We start from the raw sequence: 12,744 nt of genomic DNA on the forward strand, positions 1-12,744 counted from the left end.
ACTCCTGTTTCGCCGGGATTTATGGCAACCAAGGAAAGCAAACAATGACTCGAATGAAGTCAACTGAGGTGAGTGACCCTGATGAATGAGGCCTGCATGTGGCGCTGTGCAGTAAACTGAACTTTAGGGTAAGAGGGTCGTTTGGCACCCCAACTTTATTTTCGCAAATCTGTAGGTTAGAAATAGATCTAATAATGGCTTGGGTTGAAGTGTAGGGATTAAATAGTAGTGTTGTTTTGTACGGACGTACAGCCTCCCATTGAAATTACGGCTGTAGGAATGTGTGGCTCCTACTATTACTGCTACTTAGCGTTTGATAGTGAAATTCAAGTGTAACATTAACCAGAATTATAACTAAATTTGTGGGTGGCCTAGACCGCTGGCAAGATTGCATGCAAAACTATCCTTAAACTGGAATATAGAAGGTAGCCAAAACAGCAGCAGAAGGCAACAGCCCTGTGGACGTTCATTTTTCATCAAATCATTTGTATGTTGATGATGTCGAGCTCTTGGCCAGAGAAAGGAAGCTAAACCTCTAGCACCTCTGCAGCAATCTCAACTTTCATACGAGTGAGTTTTTTTAATAAGTGTCCGGTAAATAATGCGATTATATGAAGTTCACCTTTAATTTAATCAGTCTCTCGCTTCACACATGAAACTATAACTTAGCTAATTTAATGTTTAGGAAAGATTAGCATCTATTTAAAACATTAATAGCGAAATATAACATGTCAAGACAATCAAAGATCATTAGAAAATAGCAATTGTGTGATAATGGCTTTAGTGCAAAACAATGGAAATGGTATGATCAAAACCATATTCTTTAGTTTAATTATGACTATGATTATATACAATTAAATTAGTACCTGGTAAAGCAATAGGTGTGTATGATCATGTCTGGTGCTCAGAGTCTTCTTATGCCCACATGGAATAATTATTATGCCGCTCTCGTTTTTGTATTCAATGATGCATCAACGTATAGTGCAAGTGTTATGTTCATCTGCTATGGAATGTGTGACTTCCCTTTTAGCCTGAACCAAAGACTTTCAAAGAGCAAGATGGAAAATGGTTAAGAAGGCCGGCTGAAACTTCAAGTCCGGCAAAATCGTTATTACATCAGAAGCCCACAGCAGTGATTTTACCATATCACATAACGTGAGTATTAGAATCTGGTCAGCCGTTAAAAATATGGTGTTGGATGGTTAAATGGTTAATAGCGTAAAGCTTAATGGTCATAATGGCCTGATGTTCCAGCGATTTTCTGGGTGAACGTAGTTCAAGACACGAAGCCTTGATAGTCAAGGTTCGTCTGCAGTGATGTTATGTTCGCCATAGCTGTATTCATCATCGCGATTCACCGAATTTCGTATGCTATACCTTCGCATAACGGTTGATTTTTAGGATTGATGACAATTGCGTGGAGCATGCGACAGAATATCAGCGTTGATGCGGAGAGATAAGCGATATCAGCCCCTACACACCAGACAGCTAAAGCCGCATCTCTGTCGAATTGTTAGCCGACCACTGCCCTCCAGCATGTCAGCAAAACTAGTTATGTGCATCATCACAACATTCCTACTATATAAGGGGCAACTTTCAATTAAGGTTTGTCAGCAGTTTCATGATCAATAGTAACGCTAAATTCTGTATATTCTATATATTGATATTTTTATATGTATGATGAGTGTGAGAGCATTGTAACGCTGTTTGGCAATAGTTTGACAATCAGCTTTAGCTGTCTTTTTCTTCCCCCCCACGGCTGTGGATAAAGCCGACAAGTCAATAGTTATTTTTTAATTCAGTGTGACAACGACAGCTAGACTGCGGTTGATGAAAGGATATGATTAGAAGTTGGTTATATAAAAATAAAATCAAAATTCTATCTCCCGATATTAGATTTAATTTTATGATTAATTTTATTAATATTATTTTTTAATAATTTTATTTAACTTATAATATAGCGGTAGCGACGCCCGTAGACAAGTCATAATATCGCCGAATATTGAAGAGGCGGATGCTTGTGTTATTGTAACGAGTGTACGGCTATGGAGCGCAAATTAATCTGCATACTTTCATCTCTGATTTACTTTATTTCGATTTGATATTGCTAACAAGGAAAATATTTCAGAGATTCTGTATGGTCCTTAGTAACGTCGTTCGTTTCTGCTTTGACACAGGTTGAGAAAATTAAAACACACAGACAATGTAACTCGGTTATCTTGCCTGGCAGGAAGCATCAACCGGTCACAGATAGGGCTCAGCTCGGACTCTGACGTGAAGTGTTCCCAATAACTATATTGCCCATTCCCTTTCCCAAAGCCGAACAGGAATGAGTTTCAAGTATTTTCACGATCTCGATCTCTCCACTCTTATCATTCTAGACTTAGCGCAAAACCTGTGCTTGCGAGATTTTAATTGTAAACAGTGTGTAGTGTTACATTCTAGAAAATATTATCATAGTAAAATGTGTTTGCCCTATGTTTAATTTCTTAGTAGGTATGTGTCTTAGACAGTAATGCTTGAAAATTATCACATATCTTATTTATTGATAGCCCCTTAAAGAAGATTTATACAGAAATATTATTGATAAACCAAAATTAGTAGATCTGCTTGCTGTAAACTTAAATGCAATTATATTTTTGTAAACGCTCATCCTGTCCTATGTGTTATTCGTTCTACCTGTGCATTATATGCACTTTTTTTAAATCTTGGGAAAAAAAACACTTACTTGTTTTAATGCTATGTGAAAGTGATATGATTCTGAGTTGGACTTTCATTCCGTTGACATTTCCTTTCAGTGAGATCGTATTTGGTTAGCCCACATGTCTTTGTGTGTTTTTTATAGATGTCAATAGAAAGTTTTCCGATTCTATTTTTGTATAAAGGGTTTGTGAAACGACTGCTTAGATTTCTGTGCGTTTTGTGCGTGTAGGTCTTCGGTCCTGCTCGTATTTAGTGGTGGCGGTTGTGTAGGCACATAATTGGCTTCAAAAATTAGTTGAGGGTGTGAGTTCTGTTAGTCAGGACAGTGCTCAGTGGAGACATTTGAGGCAGCAATGGAATGCCATTAGTGAGAAGGAAACACGTGAAGGGCATGCGGAAGCAGTAAGTAAGCCGATGATGTGTCGCTGTTTGCCATATCAGTGTCACGACACCGTGCATGAAATATCATTGACATAAGATAAATGTTGCTGAATTGCTGAAGGGTATTTTGTAGTTGTTTTGTAAGAATGTCAAATGTAAGAACAGTCATTAAACTGAGATCAGGAAGAATGATAGATACTGCAATATTTAGCAGATACAAACTACTGAATCTTTCAGCGGAATGTTTGTAGTTTGTGATTGGGCCAACATAATCATTGTCTGGTTATATTCTAATTGCGAGAAACAATTATTGAGAGAATGCACCCATATATGAGGGTTATTACCTTCTGGAAACTGACGGTCCATGTCCTAGGTTTTACTGGAGCTACACAAACAGTCCAGCACGTTGCAGATGCTTAAATTTTGTATTTTTTAAATAGCTCATGTGTGCGTGTGTGTATATGCATGCTTCTGATAATTACATATTGTCATGTTAAAGCAGCTATCTGGCCAGAACCGTGAAATTTCATTTATTTTCCTACTCACATGCCGTGTAGTTTATCATCTCATAACATAAATTGGCCACATTCCGTCATTGTACATCTTTTAAAGACTTGTAGTGTACTCATAAATACACACAAGAAATCATAAAACCAGGCAAGGTAGAATATTTGAAAACCAAAATAGAAATTACTAACAAAAATGCAAAAATGCTGTGGCGCTATCGAGCTTGAGGGTTTGTTTTAATGTGCCTAAAACCATTTAGTAGTTATATGGTGAGTGAGCGGAGACATGGTTTAAGTAGTCCCTTCAGGCTCGCAATTAAATACAGCAGTATGGTTGATTCGTGCTGCGTGATGTTGCGTACCAGGTGGCGCGATATTTCACAACATCAAAATCTTCTAGTGAAACGCTTTGTAAACACGTGATAACGCGTTTATATAGACATGACGTTTGTTGCCGCTCATTTGATAGCCCATCAAATTGTTACCTAGGTTATATCAGTTAGTTTTGAAAATGATATCACTTGTGCGATATAATACGTACGAATGTTCATGTGTCTGTTGGCATGTTTCACGCCATAACAGCTTAGTGTAATAGAATCAGAAAGCAACTGCCGTGTTGGATGTAAATTTTTATTTTGGATATAACAGTTTTATTTCCTCTACACCCAGCTTTTAGACACTATAAGCGTTGTTTATAAATACATGCATTTATTCATACTCTTCTTACATATGTTAATTAATTTAATACGTGTAACGTAATACTAAAAAACTGTCAATGGATTTGTGACTCAGATTTTGTGTGGACTACGTCATGCCACTGTTCTGGAAGTTACTTGGTGGTTATTTTCTCGGTTTGTTTGTTTATCTTCACACATATCTGCCATGGGCTAATATAGAAAAATTTGTAACAATACGCTTCGAAAATTCATCAGCTTAGCGTAAAACAATATGAAGGTTAATTGAAGCCGCAACGCTGGTGAGTGTTCTCTCGCCTTGCTGTATGTTTATCTTTTGTACATGTGCATCACGATGCGTGTTATTTGTATAAGCAGCTAATCGTGACAGTTCCAAAATCTACTGTCTTTTACAGTAAGCGTATAGCTACCTCTTGTAATATATTTCCTGTGCTGCGCGCGCGTGTTTGCGTGTGCGGGTGCGTGCGTGCTGTGAGAACGCGAGACATAAGTACGAGTCGATAGGTCTGAAGCTGATTTCTATCAATATTGCTCGTTTGTCCCACGAGGCACATTTGTGGCGTCACAGCATCAGCTTTTGTTACAGCAGGGTAAAAGAAGATTCCGGCGTGACAGTGGGTCACAATCTAGCATCGTCCTTTCTATCTGTTTGTCCTCCTTGTCTTTTAACAGCCTGTCATATAAAAAAATATTCACGTAACAGCGTACTGGCAAACAGCGTACTGGCTAAAACATGGTATATCTTGTCCTCTTATATAAACTAATCGCATTATCACTGCGTAATCTCGTGTTTTATGTGTGTGTAAACGGGTAACGCAACTAGCGCTGCAGTTGGTAAGGGGATACGGACATCAATTAGCCTGCTATATAGGCGGCTATAAACAGCGCTCACAAACCAAACCACGTTCAACTAACGATTTATAGATTTATTGACTTATCGATTCACAGACTTATAGATAGTGAACACGTGTTTCTGCTATATCATCAACATTCTATATCATTATTTCTCTGCTTTTTATCTCCCATATCCGTAGGATTTCTCGTTGGGGAACGTTAAAAAACGAAACTTTAACACGGAACGTACAAAGGGCCACCCTGTGATGGATTCAATAACATTGTCTCCTGTCTTCACTGACGTTTCGTAAAAATAGATATCCATATTCCTCGCGCAAGAAAAAGCCTTTTCATGTAAACAGCCATATAGTGTAATGTTAAATCGCTGTCGATAGCTTAGAGTCAACGTGTTCGAATATTAGCAATGCCGATATCGTAGACGCATGACGTACAACACCGCGGTTTGACAGACATTCACAATAACGTGCACGCACGCGCGCATACACCGTTGGTATTTTACTGATAACTTTATATATATAACATATATATATATATATTATACACAGATACAATATACATATGTATCATATGTTCTCAGGTATTTTAGAGGACCCGGCCCCGTATACGCGTTTTCATTTTTTAAACACTAGCCTAGATGACGGCATAGAATAATAGTGCGATGAGTAGATGTAGGCCTAACGACGTACGCGTCAGCCAGACGCGCTCCATCTTTGTAAAGACAGGCCCGTCATCCTGTGCCAAGTCCTTCTTGTTACCAATGAGAGTTATCACTGTTCCAGCACCCACACTATCCTGAAATTGACTTATACTGATGTGTGAACCTGCCTATTTTTTGCAAATGTGATTTTATAACGAAAGTAAATGCAATGTTCGATACTGAGTAATGGGGGTAAGGGTTATAGATTTTCTATAATACACACATTACGTAGGCTACACATAATTTATACACATACGATCCGTGGTGAGGGTTACATGAACCAGGCAATTGCCATAGCATCCTTGTTGTTTGTAACAGTCAATAAAGATATATAGTCGACTTTACAAACGGACTTCTGATCATACACGACGTTATTGGCATCCGACTGTGCATCTATATTCTGCTTGCACTACCTCAAAAAGTGCTTCAACTCACCACTTGGAGCTATCTTACGCATCATTCGGGTGTGTCCAGTGCAGTAGTGACGGAGGACAATAGACGATGTAATCTCTCTATAAATGTTTGAGGCTTTTTCTACAGCATGTACGAGGCTGATGCAATGACACATAAATTGAAGCGAGCGCAGTCTGCGCTCTGTTCGAACACGTGTGTAATGTGCTTGGGTCACAACCTGTAGAAAAAGCCGTTGGCAAGGCTGACTAAGTCAGTTTTACAGGGCGTCGTTCACAGTAAAAGAATAGCGAAGCTTGATGCACAGGCATCCGGCCAATAAATGTAAGTCTATGCTATAATCCACTTGATCCTATAATGTAGGTCATAATAAACAAAGCCACCATGCATAGAAGACATGAACCTCTAAGGTGAGCGATCCTAAAGTAACAATTTCACAGCGCGTTAGCCAAGACTCGCCATGTCTGGAAAATTGGTGTTCTGGTAACTTGTGATTGTGGTCACACTGTGGCAGACATACGACGCTGTGGGGATAGCAATGAGTGTAAGAGTCGAGTAAGAGTAAAATAAGTGTAATGACACTGCTACAATATCAAATAAACCCATGAATAGAAGAATTGTTAGCTGGAGTGGTAAGAGAGCCTCTGTATGTAAAGTACTTAACGTCCCATATAGACTAGAGATAGTAGAGGTGTGCTGAAAGGTAGAGAAAGTAAGCGTAAAAGCCCTGACTCGTCCGTCTCGTGTGAGTGGAACAGTATAACGCCGTTCGTTCAACATATTATTATGAGACACTATATTAACGTGACGAGCGTCTCAAAACATAAATAGTATGTGAAGAACGATAATTGTTAAAAGTTATAATGCTAGTCAATATGAATATAAACATTTAAGAATATAATTTCGTAATATGCTCTACTCGAGTGAACGCATGTGTATGTTGCATAAATGTTTGCTTTATAGCTTCTTTATATCTCCTGTCTTGTGAGATCCGGAGTCATGTATTCCTCATAATCTGGAGGACCACTAGAGACAATCACTCACGAAATCGAAACCAGTTGTCAATATATATAGGAATAGAATAATTCACTCACTAGGATGATAAAACACTCTCACCTGAAACAAGCAATTACTCTGAAGAGTCCATTGGTCGTAACGCAAGAGTGATGACTATGCTCAACATATTATCAAAGGCAATAGCAATGTTACCCATCTGAGAGCTAAAGTAAAGTCGCGGCGTTTATAGATTCGATGAAATTGAGATACTCAGAAAACATAATTATTCCGTCAATGATTATGCACGAGGTTACCATATATGATATGAGTCACTTTATAGTAATAATAATAAGAATAAATCTGTCAAATTTCGAAATTAGTTAATAGTAACTATTAATCTATGTACCTAGATATTCACTGAGTGCCGCGCTTCGTCTAGTTTCTCAACTAATGATCGTCAACGATCAGAGTGCTTGGTCAGCAATTAAATGTAAAACAAGAACAGAACTGTTCTAGAATTATATGCGATTACGTGTTTAGATAGGTATAATATATATATATATATAGATGATTTGAGGTTTATAGAGGTTTATAAAGGATAGAATTTCAAGATAGGAGAATAGATCGCGTTGAACAGAGTGTTTATTGCTAGGAATAGGACTAATGATTTCATGAAAAATCGATTATATATAGGAGATATGTCGAAATCTCTAAGTATAAAGAAATTTTAATAGTCGTTGATTAATGTTATATATAGTATCAGTATATTTTAAAGTGTTGTTAACCAGTCAGAATTATATATTAGTGTGGTATAGGTCTTATAAGGCTTGGTTTACAAATGGGTATTGAGACCTAGGATAGGATCGGTCTTATAAGGGCGTATTTTGGGATAGGTGATTTAGGTTAATATTATATACACTGTGCGCCTCATTGCTTTTAAGGTATGTTGGACTTAGTAGCGGTCTATCTAGAGGTGTTTATTGGTAGGGATAGGGGTTAAGGTATGCGATACGGAGTAGGCGCTTTAAGGTAGTAAAATAATCAGGGATAGGGTTAAACGGTAGTGGAGTAGGGATAGGGTAATTATGGTAGGGATAGGGCTTAAGCAGGTATCGGGGCTAGCTGGAGTTATGTTATATCATTATATCAAAGCGCTGTATGGACGGATATAGGGTTAAAAGGTTCTATCAGGTAGGCGTGTTAGGTTGGTGAATATCATGTGCGTCACCAGGGTAAAGGATGAGATCTAGTGGTGATATAACTTCTACGAGTGTAATGTTGAATTTTGCGATATGGACAAACGTTATTTTTGGGTTTATATATATTAATGTATAGGAGAAAAGTTAACTTGATGTGTTATTATAAATTTATTGAGTACAGTATATTATATAAGTGTTCTAACTCATTGCACGCCTGTTCAAGCGCTCGTAGTGCTATACCACATGATTAAAAGAAGTTCTCCTTTCCGCCGAGCGCATAACAGAGCGGATTATATGGTTGACCTTATAGAGGTGACATATATAATAGAAACCCCCAGTTTATGTTCCAGACCGCTGCGCCTTGTTTAGTAATATCGCAATATTATATTCCTCAAGGGTTAGGACTCGCTACGTGGTACCCCAGATTTTGGCCTGTTTAACGATAACCAATTCCTTTTTATCAGAGAAACTAACCTACTACTGCTTAGCGTGATGTTTAATTCGCTATATAAGATATAAATAATGATTTAAGAACCTCGCCCAAGTCAACTTAGCTTAAGCTCCGTGCATATTTTGACGTACTAGCGAGTCGTAGAAATCAAGAAAAGTCTAAACATCGAGTAAATAATCGTCTCCGTTAATGACTAGCCAGAAGCGTAGGTGTGTGAGTGAAAAGCAGACTCTTAAACATATATATCATCCCGAGTGATCGCACGATCGAAACACGTACTTTTAATGTACTCCGCCTGTTAGGATAGTTATGCTAGTTTATAGCACCTGCATGACAATGCAACCCACGCAACATGTCGTCCGATTTATCATACATCGTAGCGTATCGGCTGTACAGCACGACTGGATGCAGTCTGTCTAGATCGATTTGGGCGTATTTAAGCTTACGATAAATTAGGAGTAACAATATTTGTGAGAAAACACCGATACTTTTACCCACCGAGTTCTTGCGAAACAGCATTAAAACGATAAAACAACACTATACGGTTTACCGGATCACGGGCCAATTCGACCAACCCAACAGTCTGGCAGGCCGCAGAACATTCACCATTCGCAACGATCTAATACCATCATTGATTCTTCTGCGCAAGCAGATGTAAAAAATCACACCCATACTAATAACTAACACAGCACCACATGACTCACTCATGCGTCAGTCGAGCATACTACAGCACGACACACACACACACACCACAGCACACACGACAGCGCAACGCGCGCCGTCAAACTAACACTCACCTAACATAACCACACATACATTTACAATCACAGTACAACTAAACTATCAGCACACACAAACACACACACACACAACGACACACAAACACACACACACACACACAATACACACAATTAACACCATACAGCAGAACACACCCACACACACGCACACTCCACACACACAACACACACACCACACACTTCACGCACACAACACACACACACCATACCACTCAAACAAACACAACACTACAAACACATCATCCAACATCCACTGACACAAAATACATACATACTAATAAGGTGTGAGGCGTGTGATGTTAACAATTGATATTTGTTTTTGGTTACATTTATGAATTCAGTACTTCCTCCTCCAAGCTCTCTTTACAATGACATTATAGATACTATTTATAATAAATATAATCCCAGTGATTCCCCACGATGTGTGTACATGTATGGTGTACACATACTTCTAACTTTTATCTAGATACATAATTATATTACTACAAGTTACATAAATTGTTATTATTTCGCACCCAACTGTAAAATTAAGTGACCCTCGTATATAGTAGTAATGGTGTCACTATAAATGAGGTCGCACGCAGTTAATGAGGAAATTGGGTGGTTATAATGATCGCCTTATAATTAGCGCCTATATATTAGCGCCTATATTAGTCCTATATTAGCGCCTATATTAGCGCCTTATAATTCGCCTTATAATTAGCGGCAGCGAGTGAATATATATACCTGTGGGGATATTTTCCGCTTCCATCCGCACACTTATATCGTTCATGATCACCAGCGTGCAGATTGTCGGCAGATCTGCTAACCGATAGGATGTTCAGTTGAGCTCGGTCTCCCGAGTTATCCACACTGGTCGGTCGGTCGGTCCGCGGTTCGTCCGAGCCGACGAACGATTTTCGGTTGTTGGCCGTTACGTCGGCGGCAACGACATTCCGCACGCATGCGCTGTCGCATTTATTGTCTGAGCACTGCGAACTGTAGGCGGTGCCTGGTCGTCCGCCGTTCTCCGTCCAATAGGTCTCGCGTGGACCTATCACTTCCGTCATATGGATTTCGCTGACGGATAAATTTAATCGGCCGTCGACGCTTGTCTCTTTCCGATGAGGAACGCAGATATTTGCGTGTGATCCTCTCCCAGTATTTTCCTCCCAGTCTTGAAGGAAGGGAGCTGAATTTGACATTCTTACCACATTATCTTCTCTAACACAGAGATTCTCGGACGAAGCGACATTCAACCCTCCACCCATCCTGATTTTGTCCGGCGCTAGGGGAGACGAGGTGGCTATATCTGATCCCCCTCCCGTGCCAGTTTCTTTACCCCACGACGGAGAGTTGGTATTCGCCTCTTCTAACAAGCTAGTTTCCGTCCCACAGACAAAAGCCGGGGAAGCATCATTTGTCGTTATTGGTTCTCCGGTGTCTCTATTCCATGCCAAATAGGAAAATGACGAACTTTCATCTACTTCCGGGCTGCAGTTTCCGTTCGACGTAGCTGGTAACGAGACTCCAGCGCATATACAATCTCCACTCCAGTAAGATTCAACTTGCGTAGCCACGTGCGGTTCCATTGCTTCATTTTCTGAGTTTCTGTAAGCAAATCTACGAGGTGACGATATCTGTTCACACCACCTGTTGCCTCATTACTATATTGCACGAGTGTGCGCCCATATATTGTGAGATGACGTTTAATCAAATCGATCACGTGTTATCAAAAATTAATCATACGTGATACGTAAAAGAATATACGTGACACAATACACAAGCAATTAAGTTAGTATAATTCATAGATTCAAATATAGATTTGTTTTTACTATGGCAGGTGCTATAGCTGTCGGCATTTAGCAATTAAGGATCGTCGTTACGTGTGGTGCTTACATACTGTTCTGGCGCTCGCCTTTGTCCGAGGGGACGTAGTCTGAGAAGACTGCTCCTTGTTTGTCAAGTCTGACCGAGCTGAAGATGGAATCTGGAGACGCAGACGGTGTGGACATCATAGCTGCATTGCCCGACGCCTGTGGCAGTGAAATGCGCAAACAATGTCTATCCTACGAACATCATTCACATATTCATCATTTATTCACGTTCATCTATTCTATGTGACGCCATCTCGTAATTCGTACGTTCGTACGCACATACGCCCGCACACACGCACACATGAGCGTACGCACGCATACGCACGTGCGCACACACGTACGTACATACGCCCGCTGCCCCGCACACACGCACACATGAGCGTACGCACGCATGCGCTCGTGCGTACGCACGCATACGCTCGTGCGCACGCACGCACGCACGTGCGCGCACACACGCACGCATACGCGTGCGTATGTGTGTATTTGCACGTATGCGATGCATGGATGTGTGTATGCGCGAACACGTTCGTATGCACGCACCCATGTTTACACCTACGGCCATACGGGTAACTTCACCCATATTTTATCTTTTTTTATCTTTATATATTTTATTTTGTCTATAGTCGGTATATGCAGGCACACGTGCTTACGGCATTCATTCGTTCCTCGATCTCGTCTTTGTCATCACTGAGCTTCTCGTTCATTTTGCGCAGCAGCTCCAGCTGTTGCAGCAGACTGACCCTGTCGTTGGCGATGCTCTCAGACACCTTGACACATGCTCTTCGCGCGACGTAGAAACAACGTTAAGTACGGCGAGGTGTGAATAACTCGGTTCTACAGTATGCGGTAGGTCTATGTCACCCTCATTCTCCATTTAACCCTGTCTGTCTCCCACTCCTATTCATTCACTATGACCAACTGGTTCGTTCGTCGGCCCGTCCTTCTGTCCGTCCTCATCCCATGCGATCACATCACATCACATCACATTACATCACATCACATCACATCACATCACATCACATCACATCACATCACATCACATCACATCACATTACATCACATCACATCACATCACATCACATCACATCACATCACGTCACGTCACGTCACGTCACGTCACGTCACGTCACGTCACGTCACGTCACGTCACGTCGCGTCGCGTCGCGTCGCGTCGCGTCGCGTCGCGTCGCGTCG

At 40.4% G+C, this 12,744-nt stretch overlaps 1 protein-coding gene across 1 annotated transcript in view; it reads right to left on the reverse strand.

Moving 5' to 3' along the window:
- Nucleotides 1–11,070: 11,070 nt before the first annotated feature.
- LOC106806311 (EF-hand calcium-binding domain-containing protein 4B-like) overlaps nt 11,071–12,744 on the reverse strand; it is a 16,211-nt gene continuing 14,537 nt past the window's right edge. Inside the window, exons 10-12 of the mRNA XM_014808199.1 lie at nt 12,201–12,330; nt 11,577–11,709; nt 11,071–11,284 (exon numbers count right to left, since the gene is read on the reverse strand). Of these exons, the coding sequence (XP_014663685.1) occupies nt 11,157–11,284; nt 11,577–11,709; nt 12,201–12,330 (391 nt within the window). The 3' untranslated portion in view covers nt 11,071–11,156. The remainder of the gene's footprint in view (nt 11,285–11,576; nt 11,710–12,200; nt 12,331–12,744) is intronic.

This window comes from Priapulus caudatus, unplaced genomic scaffold, assembly GCF_000485595.1.
Source record: "Priapulus caudatus unplaced genomic scaffold, Priapulus_caudatus-5.0.1 Scaffold153, whole genome shotgun sequence".
Lineage (NCBI taxonomy): Eukaryota > Metazoa > Priapulida > Priapulimorpha > Priapulimorphida > Priapulidae > Priapulus > Priapulus caudatus.